At 47.8% G+C, this 21342-nt stretch overlaps 1 protein-coding gene across 1 annotated transcript in view; it reads right to left on the reverse strand.

Moving 5' to 3' along the window:
* The window catches only part of LOC135810744 (CUB and sushi domain-containing protein 3-like), a 48918-nt gene that overhangs the window by 12528 nt on the left and 15048 nt on the right, over nt 1-21342 (reverse strand). Inside the window, exons 3-5 of the mRNA XM_065324211.1 lie at nt 6658-6843; nt 5852-6046; nt 1619-1804 (exon numbers count right to left, since the gene is read on the reverse strand). Of these exons, the coding sequence (XP_065180283.1) occupies nt 1619-1804; nt 5852-6046; nt 6658-6843 (567 nt within the window). The remainder of the gene's footprint in view (nt 1-1618; nt 1805-5851; nt 6047-6657; nt 6844-21342) is intronic.

The raw sequence follows: 21342 nt of genomic DNA on the forward strand, positions 1-21342 counted from the left end.
TGTATAGTGGATTTTGGACCAATGGACTCTATATAGGGTGCTGGACATCATATAGTGCATGGACTCTATACTGAGTCCTACAAGCGTAACCGTGTTAGCAGCCTATCCACATTTGTCCTACCATGTGGAAGCACGGTGTAAGCCTAACCTCTTTCTCTTTAGCTGCCCCTTCCACATTTGTCCTACCATGTGGAAGTGCGGTGTAAGCCTAACCTCTTAGTTGCCCCTTCCACATTTGTCCTACCATGTGGAAGTGCGGTGTAAGCCTAACCTCTTTAGCTGCCCCTTCCACATTTGTCCTACCATGTGGAAGCGCGGTGTAAGCCTAATCATTTCACCCACTGTGAGTCCCGATCTAGCTCAAACCTGGTCTTGAATGTCTGTGTGTGCAGTGGGATGTTAATACTTGGTCCGCGTCAGCAATATTGTCGCTTATCTTTCGACAATTTGAACTTAGACTTTGGACATGAACGCGTACACTTGAAGTGATAAAACTTGGTACGATGGACGGTAAGGTATAGAATGAAAACTAGCTGTAAGGAATTTATTGTCCAAGGAAGGGTTCCTACTTTTTTCGGTCCTCTTCGTTGCTGCTCTCGACGCTGGTGACAAATATTTTGGCTCGGGTTCGACTCTCTTGCTTTTGCAAGCTCATCTCTCTTCCTCTCCGCTGCCTGGCTATTTTCTAAACAGAAGTCGATCGTGACGGTCGCCTTCTCTATAGGACTTCGCGTGGGCAGTACGACAGCCTGTGTGGTTCAAATCAGACGCCGTTCTTTGCAAGATTTATTTTGAACGACGACGACGACGCGTACAGTACTTGCAAATCTCCACGATGCGCTGGATACTCCGAGCGTTGAGTTGGAGGTAAGGGAGCTGAGATCTCAGCTTGACGAGCGATCCCTGAGGTGAGCGGTCTCGGCCGTTCAGCAAAATGAAGCTGATTCCGAGTAGCCGATTTACTTTGTGGCTTGCGCTGCTCTTGCCTGCACAGCGTAACAAGATACGCTGATCTATTTTGATTCGGCGCTGTATCAATCAGAATCACCCACCCGTCGCTCTGGAAATCCACTCGAACTGTAGCTAGACCTTTCAGATACTAGTAAAAAAACTTACTAACCAAAACTGGGATGAAATGGGCTGCCGAGTGAGCTTTGGCGAAATATAAACAAAGCTGAAAGATAAGCGACAATATCGCTGACGCGGACCAAGTATGTTTTAAGCACACTGACTTTTTCTGTGAACCAGCCATGGTGATGAATCATTCCTTGCCTACGTAATAGAAATGAGTGGCTGTCCCATGAACATGCAGCATGGAGACATTCATAGCGGCATGGTAGTGCAGGGCAGATACAGTGACAACACGCTTGTAGTATAGTACCATGCACAGTGTACATACTGTCAAAAACAAAGTCAAAGATCACACGTCATAAGCAAGTGATGTTGCCAAGGTTAAGCCAACCGAGTGTATATCTTTTAGGAACACGCTTTATTCGCTGGTCACGTTTTGAAGTGCAAACCCACCGTTGCCTGCAGAATAACAATCACCCGGATTTCCGGACTTTGTTCTTATTCAGTTATCACATTACAGTCTACTGATGCAACATAATGCACTTACTCTCGCATGTGGGCTTTGTGTGGGACCACATCCTATTGGCCATACACACCCCAGTAAGAGAAGCATTTGGATGATTCTGCATGTCATAGCCAAGTCTGCAGGTGTACGTAACTGTATCCTCGTACTTCAAGCCAGTCACTGTGTAGTTACCATTGGTAGGTGCACCAGGGTCAGCACAGCTTTTACCTGTAGACCATGTACCAATAGAGTCAACCAATAATATGTCTATATTTTAAAGTTTGATAGAGTTTTACAAAGGAAAACGTCTGAAGAAAAGAATGTCTGCCACCACCAGGAATCAAAAAAGGGAGCCTCGATTGTGGCCAGCAATGCCTCTAAAATTATAATTTTTTCTAACTGTTACATGCTAAAAGCGGCTATGATAGATCATCATGATCATGTTTTCTTTTCTTTCTTAGCAGTGAGGAACAAGGATAAAGGCAACTTGACAAACTAAAACATGATTAAGTTAATGTTGCTGCTACTTGAAGTAGAGAAAGAAAAGGAACATATGGATATGGGTTAAGAGTAACTGTCCACTACTGTAACTGGATACTATATGTAGGACTCAGTATAGAGTCCATGCACTATATGATGTCCAGCACCCTATATAGAGTCCATTGGTCCAAAATCCACTATAGAGGTTATGCGATAACGGCAAATCCACCATATATAGGAGCCAGTTGGGGTGGCAAAATGCCCAAAGCGGGTACAGAAACCCCTTATATAGAAGAATTTGGGGTGGCAATGACGTGTATCGCATAACCTCTATACAGAGTCCAGGAGTCCACTCAGTTTTGATCAGCTTCATCCTGCCGCGCAATCCCCTATAAGGAGTACACTTTTTCTACAAGTCCCCTATTCACGGTCCAGGATCGGAGTCCAGTTTATCCAGTCACGCCGTCCTGTGTGTTGTGCCCGAAAGAGAACACATTTTCAGTTTTGCTTGCCTCGTGGCAGCGCATTCCTTTCTTCACTTCAGCCATGGCTGCCAATTCTGCTGTGCAGTTGCTGAGAGTAATCTGTCTCGAGCTAACCAAGGAGGATAAGGAGACGTTCAAAATCAAATCTGGAAAGCGTCTTGTGGTTCTCTGAAGACGTTTCATCAGTGCGCGGGATGAAAGCAGAAATTGCAGAACGAGAAAAGTTCAGCACAGTTCAAATCTGACGAGGCAGGTACACTGACGCTCTCTTTCGTTCGACGCCACAAGGATCCCCTGTTTGGCTGGCCATTTCTGCCAGTAAGACGTTTGAACGGTTTCATCAGAGCGAGGGATGAAAGCAGAAAGCGGAGAAAGAGAAAAGTTCAGCACAGTTGCAATCTGACGAGTCAGATACACTGACACTCTCTTTCATTCGACGCCACAAGGATACCCCTGTTTGACTGGACAAGAGCTGCCTGTACCACCGTGTCAAAAGGCTGTGCAACTATATGGCAGGACGATGACTGAGGTAAGGAAGCTTTTACTCGTTTCGATTGGTCTGCTGTTCTGTTGTTATGCTTGAATTTTTTTCCATTTTCAAGGAGCGTATCGCGTTTGTTTGATGTTGCTTGAATGAATGCCCTAAAAGTAATCAACCACTTCGTAATAGTCCTCAAGGACTGCAAGGACTTTGCATCAATCGTATATTATGATCGTCTAGCTATCATCAATTATTATTTTATTTCATGAGAAATGTATTTTTATCCCTGTGATAATTATGTGAACTCCACGACACTCTTCCTGTAGTATGATGTCAAATACAATGGGATCCACAAACGCAGTGCCAGTGTACTAGTAGTAGTAGGACTAGGAGGATTGCTTGTATGCCAATGACAAGAAAAAGCTTCTCAAGCTAATACTCGTAGCTAATACTCGTATTCCCTGAAGTAACCGTTTTGATGTCACGAACATGACATTGTGTCAGTGAAACTGCCTCGTGACAACAAATCATTGCATTTCCATCTTGGGGAAGACTGACAGCAACGCTGTACAGATTGTTCAAATCATCTCATTTCAATTTAGTTGCAGTGAAGTGAAACACTGTGTACACTACATGTATGTTGGTGTGTCTGTGCGTCTTGAGTGTGCACAAACGATCTTATTCCTCGTATTACTAATACAGTGGTCCCTCTATAATCCGGCACCATTTGTGCCACGAAAATCTGCTGGATTAGGGAGGGTGCTGGATTAACAAATCTGATCTACTGCTGCAATGTGCATGAAGAGGACATTTGGCTACTGAAAATTGTGCCGGTTTATCGCGAGGGTGCTGGATTATAAAGTGCCGGATTAGAGAGGGACGACTGTAGATTATTGTCCCCACCATCACCTGTTCACAGGTCTTTGAGTGGATTGATTTTCATTGAGCATCACATTCGTTGAGAACTTGGTAGTTGTGTGCTCCCATGCATCATTACGGTAATAAGCGTATCCTTGTGCTATCTATTTGTTGCAGGTGTGCTGATCTTCAGAAGCTTGCGGAACTGAGTGCTGCTGAACATTTGCATGGCCATGAGCAATGGTGAAGCTTGCTATTGCACTCTCAGCATGTACTAGTATTATGCTGACCACTGCACTATGTTACTCTCTTACACTACTACGTGTATGTAAACGTGCATGTACCCGTCCCCGTACGCATTCGTTTCGTATAATTATTTGTTATCCCTCTTGACTTTACATGTAAATGGGTGGACGTTTGCATGGCTGTTGGAGTTGCGTGTGTATTGTGTCTCTACTCTTTTCTTGGTGTTTTCTTGGCGTTGTATAAGTTTGTGTGTGTGTGTGTGTGTGTGTGTGTGTGTGTGTGTGTGTGTGTGCGTGCGCGCGCGCGCACAATAATTTGAAAACAAATAATTAATCCTGGGCTCTCCATTATTCCCTTTCGATTCTTGGTTTTTTTCTAGGTATTTTCTTGGCGTTGTGTGGGTGTGTGCATGTGTGTGCGTGCACAATAATTTGGCAACACTACATGATTGAGATATTGTAATTTGCAGCGTCTGCGAAGAGACCACTTGATTTGAGGATGGTGTTTGTAGGGTTTTTCATGTAATGAAGTGGCTGCAGTGGCGCCTCAATACATATTTTTTTATCTTGAGAAGTGAATGATGTAAAGGATTAAAGGGAGAGGCCGTTTTCTGGTTAATATTCACTGCTTACAGCAGATCCTATGTCTATTTTCGAACTCGATAGGGGATGCCTAATTGGCTGGACTTTACACATAGACTCTTTATAGTTGATTTCAAAGTTTGGACTCCGTACAGTTGATTTTGGACCAATGGACTCTATATAGGGGTGAAGCCAATTGGCTGGACTCTATACAGGGAGTGATGTCCATCGAAACTTTGAGCTCACAGTTGATTCCAAGTTTGGACTCTGTACAGTGGATTTTGGACCAATGGACTCTATATAGGGGTTGGACATCATATAGGGGCTGGACGCTCTACTGAGTCCAACATATATACAGTCAGAAAGTGCAACAACTAGGCACAAAATTGACAGAGTACTGAGGCATTCGACGACCTGACACCTAGCTCCCACATTTGCATCTCCGAAGCGCTAACCAACACTCAACAGTCTTCCAACTCAGAAGGTTTAAGGATAAGCGGACACCAACGCGGTATAGTGCAATTCGTATTCACAAAGCTCCCCCTTCTGTACTTATCTTTGATATTTCTGAGCCGCCCCAAGTTGGGTGGTGTGTTGCTTCGAATTGTAGTTTGACCGCTTTGTCAAGTATCTTACTGGTCTCGTCACCGTCCAGTAACAATCAACATTCTTTGTTAGCTTGGCAGTTTTAGCTTGTAGTCATTTTCGTTGCGCTTTCCTTCAAGGCTGTTGGCTTGCGCTTTGGAGATGTGTCGGAGTTAGGTGTCAGGTCGTCAAATGTCACAGTACTCTGTCAGTTTTGTGCCTACTAGTAGTTGTTGTTCTTTCTGACTTTATAATATCTACAGTCATGACCAAAGACATCCAACCCACGTGCCGAAAACAGCGCCAAGGCTCATGCGGCCGCTGCGGCCCTCGGATCGGTTTTGGGAACATGCATGATGTCATGGAAGTGGAAACGCGGCGCTACTTTTGACTCGCGGGTCAGATTTCCGTGGCCACAATTGTAGTTACAGTGGTGGACAAATACTTAACTCGTATCCATTATGTTCCTTTCCTTTCACAATTCATTATTGACTAAACATCTGAGTTTCATATTGCACACCTACTTCAAGTAAGCAAGAAAAGTATGTTGTATACGTACGTGTACAGGTTGGTGTGTTCTTGCTCCATGTACTATCTGCTCGACATACAGCATCGGTATTCCCTGTGAATCCTGTATCACACACCCATCTAACAATGTCACCATATTGGAAAGGACCTCTCCAGAGACGCTGTCCTAGCCGTTCTACATAATACTGTCCAGATGTTGGTGTTACTGGAATGGGACATTGGCGGGCTGCAACCAAAGAAAAGATCAAATTACAGTTCATTGGGTTCTGTTGTGAACCCTCTAAGATTCTCTAAATTGTCAGGATCGTACGACCACATGGCACGAGGACAACTCTTTTCCTTTACACAGTATATTTCACTTCATCGAATAATTAACAATGAACACTAATAACAACAGCTATTTATAGCATGCAAAACAGCGTACATGCAAAACATACGCATATAAAATGGGACATAACAGCGTATACAGCAAAACGCACACAGCGCATATAGCGTATGTCATGCAGCAACATCAGCGGTACGGCGGAGTCGAAATACAACATTGCAACGAATACAATGCCATAAGCTCGAAGGCCTTTCCCACTTGAGAACTGGTGGTTTGCAACAGGTTCAGGTCACATGGATCTGCTGTCCTTTGTTCTCCTTTGACTACCATAGCTGCGATGTACAAATTCTTTGTCCTTTCATCTTGCGATGCATGGTGGCATCATTGAGTCTAATGGCCGTGAAACACTGAAGTCATAAAAATTCCGCTGTGGGCTGGGGGGGGGGGGGGGGGGGAGGAGGGGGGCATCGAGTTGTATACCCTTGGTTTTGTACTCTTGATAATAGACTTACGTTGACATGTAGGTCTGGGTTGAGACCATGATCCAGTTCCTTTACATGTCACTATGAGTTCACCACTTGGTATGTTCTCCATCTCATAACCTGTGTTACAAGTGTATCTTACAGTCTTTTCAAAGTCAAATCCTGTATTTGTAGCTTGACCATTGGCAGGTTGACCAGGATTTCCACATGTTATCCCTGTTTGAAACACATGTTGTAGAAAAATCCCGTACATGAGTTACAAGAAAGAAGTAATGAAGTTGTGAACGGTACCATTCGCCTGTTCAATAATGCAACAATCTCTCCTCTTCTCCTCCATACCCTCTCAGCCGACACATGGCTCCCCTCAGTAACCATTGCACACACCAATAAATTGAAACAACAAAGGGGTTACGGACACCTAAAGTATTGTTTCTGATAATATTGAATTCCCTTCTGACATGTGTCGGCTGAGAGTGCATGGATGAGAAAAGGAGGAGAGACTGTCGCAAGAAAGAAGTAATGAACAATATAGGACTTTTATCTATAACAAGTGTGTGTGTGTGTGTGTGTGTGTGTGTGTGTGTGTGTGTGTGTGTGTGTGTGTGTGTGTGTGTGTGCGTGTGTGTGTGTGTGTGTGTGTGTGCCCCGTATGGTGCAGTGGTATGTGCAGTCGATTTCCAATTGAGAGGCTGTGGGTTCAATTCCCGACGATTATGGTCGCACACGTCTTTCTTCTCTTTATCATTCTCCTAGTTCTTCTTTCATCCTCCTGGGTGGTTACCAAAAGCCAGTGTATGCCGGAGTATGTGGTGTGGTGTGTCGAAAAAGAAAAAAAATGAAAAATAGGGATACACTGGCCAGAAAAAAAACCACTACAATCAGCTGTGTGGTGGATACCAGGCTAAAATTGTTGGAGGGCAATTCATCAGCCTTGCAAGCTGTTGAATTGTGTAATCCCAGCACTAGTTGCTATGTCTAAACATAGCTGTTCGCCATCATTGCTTCTGCGATGGGCAGGTCTGAGGTGAGGTCTGAGGTGTGTGTGTGTGTGTGCGTGTGTGTATGTGTGCGTGGAAGTCTTGATCTGTCTCATTCTGATCTTGTCCGCTATCGTTGCTATAAGAGAAAATCTGTGGGTGCACATCCAGTCCATTTGCAGATTTGCGGGCTTCTCTTGCGACGGGCGTATACATGGTACATGGTACATAGTGTGGATGATTATGGATGTGTGTGTGTAAAAGTAAGTATGTTGTGCATGTGTTTGGTGTGTGTGCATGTTTGTGTGTGTGTGTGTGTGTGTGTGTGTGTGTGTGTGTGTGTGTGTGTGTGTGTGTGTGTGTGTGTGTGTGTGTGCGTCTTCCTTCGTTCTCGCGGCCTCGAGGGGGAATGGCGAGCTGAATGCGAGTCGCGTTCCACCTGGCGCTCGGCGTACTCAGCACCGGTAGATGCCCAGCATACCCCCCCCGTCACCTGCTACACCTGCGACCGACAGTTTACGCGCCCCAGTGATCGCGCACGCCACAAATGTAAGGCTGAGCGTGCGAAGCCGGTTGCGGAGCAGAAAGGTGCATGCCAGTGTGGAGAGTGTGGCCGTTGGCTGAAGTCCCGTGGAGGTCTGGCAAGGCACAAGTGTACTTACCCCCAGTCAGCAGTCGGTGCGCCCCTGCCGCTGCCTGCTTCTCCGCTGTGCTGCGTCGCTCACTGCCAGGCTTGTGACCGCTGCTTTGCGTCTACACGTGGCCGCGCCCGTCATCGCTGCTCGCGGACTTGTAGTCGTCCGACCGTTCAGGACCGTCAGGGTTTCACGTGTGTTTGCGCCTGCTCCCGCCGATTTCGCTTACCGCATCACCTGGATCGTCACAGGGCTGTGTGCTCCTCCTCTCTCTCAGCTGCCCCTCCGGGGCCCACGTAACCTTCATGGCAGTGGCTCAACAGGACAGGACAGGTGTGTGCGTGTGTGTGTGTGTGTGTGTGTGTGTCCCATATGGTGCAGTGGTATGTGCAGCGATTCCAATCGATAGGTTGCGGGTTCGATTCCCGACGATTACGGTCACACACATCTTTCTTCTCTTTCTCAGACTCCTCCTGACTTTTCTTTCATTCTTCTGGGTGGTTACCAACAGCCAGTGTATGCCGGAGTATGTGGTGTGATGTGTGTGTGAAAAAAATTAAAAAATTAAAAAGACCAAAAAGTAAGGATTTTTAGGGCTGAGTCGGGTAGCATTTTCTTCGGGTATCGGGTCTGGGTAGTTTTCCACGAGTAGCACGGGTACCCGATCGGGTAATGTTTCCATGGTAAGACCACAATGCACACCGGCCCCTTCCCTTGCGCATTGGGTAGACATGCGTGAATTATTTGTACTGTACATGATGTCATCTGCGACCCCGGGTTTTCGGGTACTATTCGGTATCCGACTACCCGAGGTCCTCACGGGTAGCACGGGTACCCGACTACCCGTGCACACCACTAAGAATTTTATTAACCCTTTCAGCACGGCCAGGGTGTGTAACTGACCCGCGGAGCCAAAACCAGTGATTTTCGTGATTTTCCAAAATAAAAGTAGTCCTATTCACTCACAATTTTTTCTGCGGAATGCATGTTCGCACGCGACATCTATGTATTAGTACGCGTGCATAGCGGCACACGTGCGCCCGTCAGTACTATCATAGAACAGTCGACGTTCATCCAGCACGTCACTGGTCCACGTAGGGATAAGATCCGTCGACCACGGATGTCTCGGGAGTACGTTCATTTTCACTGTACGCATCACGTATATATATACGTGATCCGTGGGCCAATTACATGTACCATCACGTACACATACGTGATGCGTGCTGAAAGGGTTAAGTATAAAAATATAGGGACCCATCCACTATGTTCACACAAAGCCTTGCACACGATCACTGAATGTGTATATCTGCCAAGCCTTGCAATCCGCTGCATAGTCACTACCCTCTGTTACTTATACAATATTCACTACCGGCCATCCCACCAATGCTGACACGAATGCTGCCTCCATCCAGGGTGGAACCAGAGATCGGCCAACGTGCAATGGGCAGCAACTCCAATCTGATGTCCCCGTCAACAATGTCTGCCTGGCCTTCCCCGAAGGAGTCCTACACCTTTCGAATTGGCTGCCTTGCCAGCACCGCCTGGAGCAGCCCAACAAGAAGAGACTCCGGTCGTTCAAATGAGGTGTCAATCGGCTCTTTTGCCTGGATACCTGGGCAACTGACCAGCTGTAACTGCATATTGTGTGTGCATGCGCGGATGTGTATGAATGTCCATGTGTGTATGTGTGTGTGCGTGTGTGTTTGTGTTTATGTGTGTGTGTGTGTGTGTGTGTGTATGTGTGTGTGTGTGTGTGCGTTTGTGTGTGTGTGTGTTTGTGTGAATGTGTGTCCCATATGGTGCAGTGGTATGTGCAGCGATTTCCAATCGATAGGTTGCGGGTTCGATTCCCGACGATTATGGTCACACACGTCTTTCTTCTCTTTCTCAGACTCTTCCTGACTTTTCTTTCATTCTCCTGGGTGGTTACCAACAGCCAGTGCATGCCGGAGTATGTGGTGTGATGTGTGTGCGGGAAAAAAGAAGGAAAAAAAGACCAAAAAGTAGGGATTCACTGGCCAGAAAAAAGCCACTTCAAAGCTGTGTGGTGTAGACCAGGCTGAATAGTGGTGGTCAATTCTTCAGCCTTGCAAGCTGTTGAATGGTGCAATCCCAGCACAAGTTGCTATGGCTTCTGCTGTAGCATCGCTATCATCGTCTCTGGCGATGGGCGTCCAATGGTCAATGGTCAATGGTGAATGTGTGTGTGTGTGTGTTTGTGTGTGTGTGTGTTTTGTGTGTATGTGTGCATGTGTGTGTGTGTGTGTGTGTGTGTGGACGTGTGTCATTTAGCTGCGCATGCGGACGGTCGCTCCGCAGAAGTGGCAACCTCAAACGTCATCAGAATGTCTGCCTGGCTCAATAGGCCTATCATTGCCGTTGGTGATGGGCGGCACAAGGTGTGTGCCTGTCCCATTTGGTGCAGTAGTATGTGCAGCGATTTCCAATTGAGAGGTTGTGGGCTCGATTCGCGACGATTACGGTCACGCACGTCTTTCTTCTCTTTTTCAGACTCCTCCTGACTTTTCTTTCATTCTCCTGGGTGGTTACCAACAGCCAGTGGATACTCAAGTACCGTATATTCTCTATTACAGGTGGAATCCTGATAATTGGAACCTCCAAATGCCAGCAAAAAACTTCTAATTATCCGGACATTTTAATTATCCAAACGTGACCCCACAACACAATATGTATGTCAAAATGCTCTCATGGTAATGCAGAGTTGCGCTATGGACCTTAGACACAGATTTCACGGATACTGAACTGACCAGCACAGCCTGCTCATGCAAACTGAACTGACCAATACAGTGTACAGTGAACTTCGAATTACACTTTGCTAACTTCGAATTATCAGCACAAATCCCACAAATTTTCTATGTAAGTGGAATCCGTGGAACTTCGAATTAACTGGACATGTCCGGTTCGAGGTTCGAATTATCAGAATTTTTTATGTGGGAATCGTATTGACAGAAATCGTTCCTGGAAAAACTTCGAATTAAGCCATATTCGAATTATCAGGATTAGTAGTAGTAGTATTGACATATCCGCGGCAAGCCGCTTATGTACAACGGCATGGGAAAGGATAACAAAAAATGAAAATATATTGTTGGGGAAATCCACGCTATTATCGAATATTCAACAATGACGGGTGTGGGGTTATACCAAATTCCCATAATGTGGAAGTACGTTATTATTGTTGAAAGCACTAGGTGATCTGCACTCTACAATGTGACCTGTGCGATTATATCGTTGAATGATTGCCTGTTCCGAGCCACCAAATGCAGTGTCTCCAGGTCCTTCAGACTCCGGAGACGCATGGACGTTGCCTTGGCTAACTCGTTGTCTATCACCACTGGTAGGGTGATGCGCGGGCGTCCGAGCCAGCCCCGATTCTGTCGCTGGAAATACGCTGTCATGCTCACCTGCGCTGGAGTTGCTTCAGGGAGGCGTAGAATATGACCAAACAGTTTCCACCGTGCTCTTCTGCTTAGTACGGATATTGGCTCGGCATTGCAGCGGGTATATAGGTCTGTGTTGGTGATAATTTCCGGGTAAGATATCCCTAATAGACGGCGGAGCTGCTTTCTGTGGAACGCATCCATTGCTGTAGCATCCCGGGATGAAAGCACCCACACACCACAGTTGTAGGTCAAAATAGATAGCACAAATGCATCAAACAACCTCAGGCGGGTTGCTTCAGAGATAGCTTGTCTCCGCATCCACAGGTTGACAAGTGTGTTGAAGGCAGCTGCGGCTTGCTGGCGCCGGCGCTTGAGGTCTTCTGTGACTCCGTACAGTGAACCAAGCAACCGGGTGGACCTCCATCGTTCCTCACCTCTTCTTGCAACAGCCTCTTCTTGGTATAGATGGGTCCACTCGGTCTTGGTAGGGTTGATGTTGAGGTTCCACTCTTTGAAAACTACCTCTGCCTCTGTTAGTGCGCACGCTAGATGTTGACGGTCCGTGGAGTACAGGTTAACGTCGTCCATGTATGCTGTTTCGCAAGGTATGGACATATCGACAGTCGTGTAGGCTGTCCCTCCAATATTCAGTATGGCAGGTCTTGGCGATATCCTGGGACGCAGGCAACGCATTGTCGCTTCGAGATAACAGGTGAATAGCACCGGCGACAAACTATCTCCTTGTGGGATGCCTATTGATGTTGGAAATTCTGCCGAGAGCGCATTCTTTATCTTCACTCTTAGCCTTGTGTTGTGCAACAACATCTCCACCATTCGTACCTCATCTGTGTTAACTATTTGTTTCATTACCTCCACCAATCTCCCCCGCTGCACTGTGTCGAACGCCTTGCTCATATCCATTCCGAGGACCGTACATTGCCACTTGAAACGTTCAGCCTTGGCTGCCAGCCACCGGCCACACCAGACAATATCCGCGGTACTCCGACCCGGACGGGAAGCGCTCTGGGTTGGAGATAGGTAGGAGTCAATCTTTGGCATAATCCTGCGAAGTGTGATTGTTGACAGGCATTTGCGTATAGAGTTCAAGAGTATTATTGGCCTGATACTGGTTAGCGGCCCTCTGGGTTTCCCTGGTTTCGGGAGCGGGATTAGTGTTCCACATCCAAGATCCATTCCACTGCCATCCGCAAAACATTGGTTTAGAATGGCAGCGATCTCATGTGCGATCCTCTCACCAGCATGCTTGAACAGGTCCCCGGGGATGCCATCTGGCCCAGCTGCCCTCTGCGATTTGAGTAATCTAATTGCCAGTGCAACCTCCGCAGCGCTGATCCTATCTTCAAGATACTTCGAGCCCAGCGGTCTCAGAATATCATTTACTGCAGATGGATCCCGAAACTGCTGCCTGAAGTGGTCAGCTACCTTCTCTGCCGCTTCTTTATCGTTGGCGATTATCCGTCCAAGAGCGTCATGAACAACCAATGGCGCGGGAGACTGCCGCCGCAGCAAAGAGGCTGCTTGAAAGACCCTTGCATTGTTTTTCAGCTTCTCTACTTCTTGAGCGAAGGAGTCCAGGCGGGCTTCAGAGTTGTTCCGGGCGATATCTCGTATCTGGTGTAATATCTGATTCCGATCGCGTTTCAGTGATTTCCTCCCGTCTGGGCATTTTGTCGAGTCAATTTTTACCCGCAGTTCTTTTTGTTGTGCTGATAGAACACAACAAAAGCACACCTGTATAAGCACAGGTCTCCATTACTAGCACAGTCTCTAATACTAGCACACTGTGAGCAACTTTCGAAACATTATAAGCACGGTCTCTATTATTAGCATGATCTTGGTGGAAATCAATGCTGCATGCATGATATCTAGCACGTATTTCTTCTTGCGCTGTATGGATGTATTGGTTGAAAAATATAAGCACTGTCAACAATATAAGCACAGGGCAGAGGTTGTTGAAAAACCTAAGCACAGTGCTTTTTTAGAAAATACATGGTATGTGGTGTAATGTGTGTGCAGGAAAAAATGAAAAGACCAAAAAGTAGGGATTCAGAAGACAGAAAAAGCCACTTCATAGCTGTGTGGTGTAGACCAGGCTGAATAGTGGCAGTCAATTCGTCAGCCTTGCAAGCTGTTGAATGGTGCAATCCCAGCACAAGTTGCTATGGCTTCTGTTGTAGCATTGCTATCATCGCCTCCGGCGATGGGCGTCAAAAGAGAAAAAGGTGTGTGTGTGTGTGTGTGTGTGTGTGTGTGTGTGTGTGTGTGTGTGTGTGTGTGTGTGTGTGTGTGTGTGTGCTGACAATATCCATCAAACGGTCAGTGTACAATGCTTGTGTGCTGTCGACTCTGCTCTATGGGTCCGAATGCTGGGTACCGCTACAGGCTGATGTTCATGCGTTGTCTGTCTTTCATCTCCGTTGTGTCCGCACCATTCTGGGCATCAGTCGTCAAGATGTATGGAATGACAGGATAACTAATGTTGAAGTTCTGGAGCGCTGGGGAGATACCTTGGACATGGAGTGTCTGTGGTGTACCCGTGTACATCGTACATATTTGCACTCTCATGTTTCTTATTATGGTACTGCATCTCCTTGCATGGACGTGCGTACAACCTTACAGCATACTACTCATACTATGCATGCATGTGTGTACTCCGTGCCCATAATCGACAGTGCATGTCTCTTGTTGCTGTTCAGTCTCTCCTTGGTAGTTTCCTGACGAGTCGTCCTCTCTCAGTCCTTCGTTGCATTATTCTATTTCAATATAACTAATCATCACATAGACTTGATGATACCACATGGCGCAGTGAACTTGTTTTAGTAGCAGTTTCCATTAGTCTTTCACGGCTCAGTCCTGGGTCTTGCTAGTACCTCTGGCGTGTCGTCTCTCAAATATAGTGAAATAATTATTTGAAATTTCCGTTTCGGCATGGCGGAATCAGACACACCAGTACTCAGCCCTGACATTGCTGCCCTCACCCAGCTCATGAGACAGCAGATGGAGACCGCTGCCACCCGCGAGCACCACCTGACACAGCTTGTGGAGCGAACTTTGAGGAGCATTTCTCAACCTCCACTACCGCAACGTCCACCCCCAGCCCCACCGGCACGAGTACATGTACCTGCGGCGAGACCAGTTTCGGTCGATCGCCCTATGTTACTTGCCTCTGCCTCTCTCGCAGAGTTTGCCGCATGGGAAGGTCTTTGGCGGGACTACGCCCGGTGCCAGCACCTGGATTCCCAGGACAATGCCACCAGAGTGGCAACGGTTCGTCAGTGCCTGGACGAGGACCTCCGGAGATTTCTTCGTGAGGGCACAATTCCTCTGGCTGACAACCACGACGACGACGATCTCATCAAGGCTGTACAGGCATACATTCGCGGCCAGCGTAACCCTCTGCCGGACCGGATCGCCTTCTATGCCCGCCAACAGCAGCATGGAGAGTCCTTCGATCACTACCTGACTTCCCTCTGGGAGATCCGCAATTGCTGCGATTTCAGCAAAGCTGCACTCTGCAATTTCTGTTCAAGCAGAGTATGCCGCCAATGCCAGCAGGGACAGCGTACCAGGTACGATGAGACCATGCGTGATCGCCTGGTTACTGGCATTCTCGACACGGAGACACGCCATAAGCTCCTTGCCACTACCGATCTAACGTTGGAGAAGGTCATTAAATTGTGTCGAGCGGAGGAGGCAGCCTCTCGCACGAGCAGCAGTATCCCCGGCACTAGCTCCGTCAATGCCGCTCGGAAAACAAATTATCAGCGGTCTAAACACGGCAATAACCCGCGACAGCAACAGCCGTCCGCCACGCCATCGCAATGTCCGAATTGTGGTCGCAATCCCACGCCAGCAAGTCGCAGTGTCCTGCACATGGCAAGAAGTGTAGCGGCTGCAAGACGATTGGACATTTCCAAGCGGTGTGCAGAAAATCCCGCAAACCGGCTGACCAGTCCTCGCAGCGCACGCTGGGACGACTACAGCTCCGCCGCGCTCAGTGTGATGCATCTCCTACGGTGCCAGTCGACACGCAATTGTGCACTGAACCTGACGCTACCTCCCTAGAATGGATCCACGATACGGGAAGTGACATTGACGCTATTGGCGTCGATCAGTTAGCGCATCTCGGTGGTTTTGTGGAGAATCTGGCCACAGACCATGATAATGTGCATGCTGCCAATGGTGAACGTCTCGTTTCAGCTGGCAAGATCTCTGCCACTCTCACCATCGGCTCGCTCAAGCATGATAGCACCATCCATGTGTACCGTGGACTGCGTGAACCCCTGTTGTCACGCCAATCGCTATACGCCTTAGGCCTCTTACCAGACGGCTGGCCCAAGCAAGTTGAGCGTGTTAGTACCAGCAGCACACCACCTCCAACGGCTCCCGTTGTGACGACCGGTCTCGTGAACACACCTGACCCTAGCAAGCTGGCGCAGATCCGTGCTGACCTACTGCGAGAGTTCGCAGACGTCTTCGACGACACGACATTGAAACCCATGTGTGGCAAGCCAATGGACATCATTCTCGAAGATGATGCGAAACCTCACCGAGTCTACACAGCTCGTCCTATCGCACATGCCTACCGTGAGCAGGTGAAAACCCAGCTCGACAATATGGTTGAGGAAGGCATCATCGAGACAGTGTCAGAGCCGTGCGACTGGTGCCACCCCATTGTTGTAGTCGACAAGAAGAATTCTAGTGAGAAACGTCTGACTGTGGACCTTCAGTCTCTCAACCGACAAGTGAAGCGTCCCACCCACCCCATGCAGAACGCACGTGATGCTCTCTCTGGCATCGGCACAGCCCGATGGTTCACCAAGTTTGACGCCCGTCATGGCTATTGGCAGGTGCCCCTGTCTGAGTCTGCCAAGTCTCTCACTACATTCATCACGCCGTGGGGTAGATACCGATTCTGCCGGAATCCACAAGGTCTCGTGTCCGCCGGCGATGAGTACAACCGCCGCACCGACGCAGCTTTCGACCGTTTGACCCATCTCATCAAGGTGGTGGACGACGGCCTCGTTCACGATGAGTCATTCTCGGACCATGTCGCTCACGTCCGTGCCGTCCTGACCCGTGCACGCAAACACGGAATCACTCTCAGTCAAAAGAAGTTTGTCTTCGCCGCTGCTGAAGTCGAATTCTGTGGGTTTCATGTGTCGTCCAACGGATACACAGTGCCAGCTGACAAGACATCCGCTCTTCAGCACTTCAACCTACCCACTAATCGTACCGACCTCCGTTCCTTCCTCGGTCTCAGCAGACGTCGCCTTGAGTGGCTTGGTCATGTGGCAAGGATGGAGGATGAGCGCATCCCGAAGGCTCTACTGTTCGGTTCGTTTCCAAACAAGAGACCTGCCCATGGTCCGCGGAAAAGGTGGCGAGACTGTGTTCGGAGTGACGTCAAACCACTTGACGACTGGTATGAAGTGGCTACCTCTTCTCGCTCCAAATGGCGCCAGGCTTACCGTTGTCTGCCAGACAAGCAGAACAGACCTCGACCATCACCGGTTGTGTGCCAAACTTGTCACCGCTCCTTCAGTCGTGTAAGTGACAGGAAGCGACACAAGTGTACAGCTACGCGTGCCCTACCAGTAAGCCAACAGCCAGGAAGCTGTCACTGCGATCAGTGCGACAGATGGTTCCGGAGCAAGGGTGGATTTGCCCGACACAAGGGCTCGCCAGCAACATCACCAGCAGAGGCATCTTCTGACACACTTGAGTCACCGGTTACAAACAATATGTCCTGCGAACGCTGCAGCTTCCACTGCGCCCGCTGCAACCGCTGTGTGCTATCGCGCCAAGGCATGAAACGTCACAAGTGCAGCCGTGGCTCGGCCAGAGCAACCAACACAGACCGTAGCTCCTTCTGCATCGTTTGCAATTGCGGTCTGCGTTTCAGTAGACCACAGGACCTATCCCGTCATCGCCCCTACTGTTCCGAACCTGCTCAACCCCCCATGGGGTCCGCATAGCCAGAATATGGCAGCGCGTCCAAGGTCCAAGGTGTGTGTGTGTATGTGTGTATGTGTGTATGTGTGTCCCATATGGTGCAGTGGTATGTGCAGCGATTTCCAATCGAGAGGTTGCGGGTTCGATTCTCGACGACTATGGTCACACACGTCTTTCTTCTCTTTCTCAGACTCCTCCTGACTTTTCTTTCATTCTCCTGGGTGGTTACCAACAGCCAGTGCATGCCGGAGTATGTGGTGTGATGTGTGTGCGGAAAAAAATATGAAAAGACCAAAAATAGGGATTCACTGGCCAGAAAAAGCCACTTCATAGCTGTGTGGTGTAGACCAGGCTGAATAGTGGTGGTCAATTCTTCAGTCTTGTAAGCTGTTGAATGGTGCAATCCCAGCACAAGCTGCTATGGCTTCTGCTGTAGCATCGCTATCACCGCCTCCGGCAATGGGCGTCAAAAGGTCCAAAACGTGTGTGTAGTGTTTTTTGTGTTGTTGGTGTGTGGTGTGTGCATGTGTGTGTGTGTGTGTGTGTGTGTGTGTGTGTGTGTTTGTGTGTGTGTGTGTGTTTGTGTGTGTGTGTTTGTGTGTGAAAAAAAGAGAGAGAGAGAGAGAGAGAGAGAGAGAGAGAGAGAAAGAGAGAGAGAGAGAGCAATAACATTGCACGACACGGAACGACGGTACTGACGTTCTACAACTAACTGACTAACAGCTCTAGCACATCTAGGATGTGCACTCCAACAGCCTTCCAACTTGGAAGGTTCTAAGTTATAGAAATAACATGAGGAGGGGAAGGTGAGCACAACCAAGACAAGCACGAGCTGAAAGTCTCGGCTGTGAAGGACGTTGGCGGATATTCAGGCATGTCGATGATGGTACTGGCAAAATCACTGGACAATACGGTCAAACCAAGATTCAAGGACGCAAAGCAACATTCCACACAACTTGTGTGGCTCAAAGATGCGAAGATCAATAAAGGGGGAAGCTAGCCAAACACGAATCATGCAAAACCGAATGCCTCAGTAAAACAGCACTGTACTTCGACTATGACAATTTAGATGGACATTAGATAGATACAAAGGAGTAATTTTGGCAATTGCCGGCAAAGTGCTCAATGCACGAAGTGCAGAGCGTTTCACACGGAAAAAAGAAATAGGTCCAGTTTGGTTTTGTCGTGACTCAAAGTTTCATGTTTGGCATGGTAAGTCTCTCTGTTCGTGCTAGCCGGCAAAAATATGATCAATACATATTATGACTTTGTGCTACATCCAAGTGACGATACAGAGAAAGTCGCCCTGCACTAAATCAAGAATACATAGGTGACAGTTAGCGTCGTTGATGTTCCTTTATGTGCTTGGCAAGCAAGCGTTCTCCTATTTTCAGTCTGCCTAGAGGATCTTTTTTGCCCTTCTTTTATATATCCTTTCATTGAGTAGTCACTTCAGTCCCCCGCTTGGGGATATGATCAATTTTAAACTCTCCAACGGCTATGCACTAGCCGAATCCAGCCACATGGCAGGAAAGCACACACGATTGCCCAGAAAGTTCTCGTGTGCTGGACAGCTAGTGCATGCGAGTTTCATATGTGCAGCAATGTAACACCGTGCAAGAAGGAAATCATGACAAAGCAGATGTACACTTGAGGATTTTAATGGGGAAGTTAAGGCCAAAATCAAAATTTCACTACAGTCCATTTCAAAACTATAGACGCGTGAACTCATACGTACGAGCCGTACGCACTGTAGCGCGCGACAGCCGTGAGTTTTGCATGAGTGTTTTCTGGTTTTCAGATGTGTTTTTCAGGTTTTTCTTCGTCGCCGCGGGAAATACAAAAGATGCAAAACACGCAAAGTCGCAAATGAAAAGGTGTGAGGAAAGTCTCAAAAGAAATGAAAGTCTCAAATGAATCTTCTTCTTGTTTGCATTTTCTGAGTGCCTGACTGTAATGGCTTCCAAGGCCCGTAAGAATCTCAGTGATGCCGAGAAAGATATGATTAGTCGTGTTCATTGTTTCCTCAAACAAGAGCTGGATTTTGATTGACGCTTGAGTATCCAAAATCCTCGTCGTCGAACTCACCTTGGAACTGGCGTGAGTGAAACCACTGTCACTCGTTGTGTCAGGCGAAGGGAACAGGGAGGCTCAAATCAAATCAAAAAGAGAAAATATAATTATCATCTCTACTGTATTTCACCCAACAAGATCCAAAACATGCAGAAAAGAAGAGAAAAAAAGGCAGGAGGCGTGATGGGATTCGAATACCCCACACTTGTACTGGAAATCACGGATCGAAACCACGAGGCTACCAGGACCCGTACAAAAATGCACCCGCGATGGCCCGGGCGCAGCACTGTCTCAGCAGGAGCAAAAATCCGAAACAAACTGGTCAAACCCTTAAAACAAACTGGTCAAACCCTTCAAAACAGAAATTACATGTAAAACCGGAAAACCTGGCCTAAAAATAAACTTCAATTGTAGCGAAAACAAAGTACATAGCCAGAATTGTGAAGCGATGCAGAGACGGAATCTGGAGAAAAACTAAAAATATTTAAATAAATCCCATCGAATTTTGCAAAACACTACGCGTCTATAGTTTTGAAATGGACTGTAGTTGTAGTCTTCGTGGTGCTGAGTCGAATGGTCGTGGTCCGAGGAAGCTGAGACGCTCCCTTCCTACTTTAATCCAAATCGAACTCGCGCACTTTCACCGAAACTGGGTGACTGCGCCCTACGAGATGGGGATTTGTATGCAAAATGTCACTAAAAGCGCCATTTCGTTCTTATAAAAGCACGGATGACCGCGATTGGCCCATATGTTGTAGTCTTTTGGACGCTGAGTCGACTGGTTTTGGTCCGAAAAGGCTGCGATGCAGCGTTCCTCCTTTATTCCCAATCGAACATGGTTGAACAAGCGGTCACGTGCTCCTGCGTACACCAGTCATCTGGTCACCGTGCCTGCAGGGTACAACTTACTAGCCTGTTTGACCTTTTTTGGGTGCACTCCTGTCACTCGAGTTGAACTCGAGTTGAACCTTGGTGTGAAAGTTGTCGCCTGCTGGCGTGGTGACTAGGTGATTTGGGCACCCAGGAGCACGTGGCCGCTTCTTCAATCATGTTCGATTGGGAATAAAGGAGGAACGCTGCATCGCAGCCTTTTCGGACCAAGACCAGTCGACTCAGCGTCCAAAAGACAACATACTGGCCAATCGCGGTCATCCGTGTTTTTATAAGAACGAAATGGCGCTTTTAGTGACATTTTGCATACAAATCCCCATCTAGTAGGGCGCAGTCACCCAGTTTCGGTGGAAGTGCGCGAGTTCGATTGGGATTCAAGTAGGAAGGGAGCGTCTCAGCTTTCTCGGACCAAGACCATTCGACTCAGCACCCCAAAGACTACAACTGGTGAAATTTTGATTTTTGCCTTAACTTCCTCTTTAGGGACTTATTCAAAGTTTTTTATTGCAGTTGAAAAATCAATAATCGAAAGAAAAAAAGATCTCTTCAGGGCACGCGCACGGCCGGCCACGGCCCTCCGGGACCCGAAAGTGCATGATGTAGCCGCACATGCACACGAAGTATGTGTGCTCATAGCAACTTGAGAGAAATTTTGATTTTCTCTCGCAAGTGTGGCATACATATTGCACTCGTGTGTCAGTAGTAGCTGTCCAGTACACAAGAACCTTCTGGGTCATCCTGCGCTACTGTTGCAGTCCTTGC

Source organism: Sycon ciliatum, chromosome 2, assembly GCF_964019385.1.
Source record: "Sycon ciliatum chromosome 2, ocSycCili1.1, whole genome shotgun sequence".
Classification (NCBI taxonomy): Eukaryota; Metazoa; Porifera; class Calcarea; order Leucosolenida; family Sycettidae; genus Sycon; species Sycon ciliatum.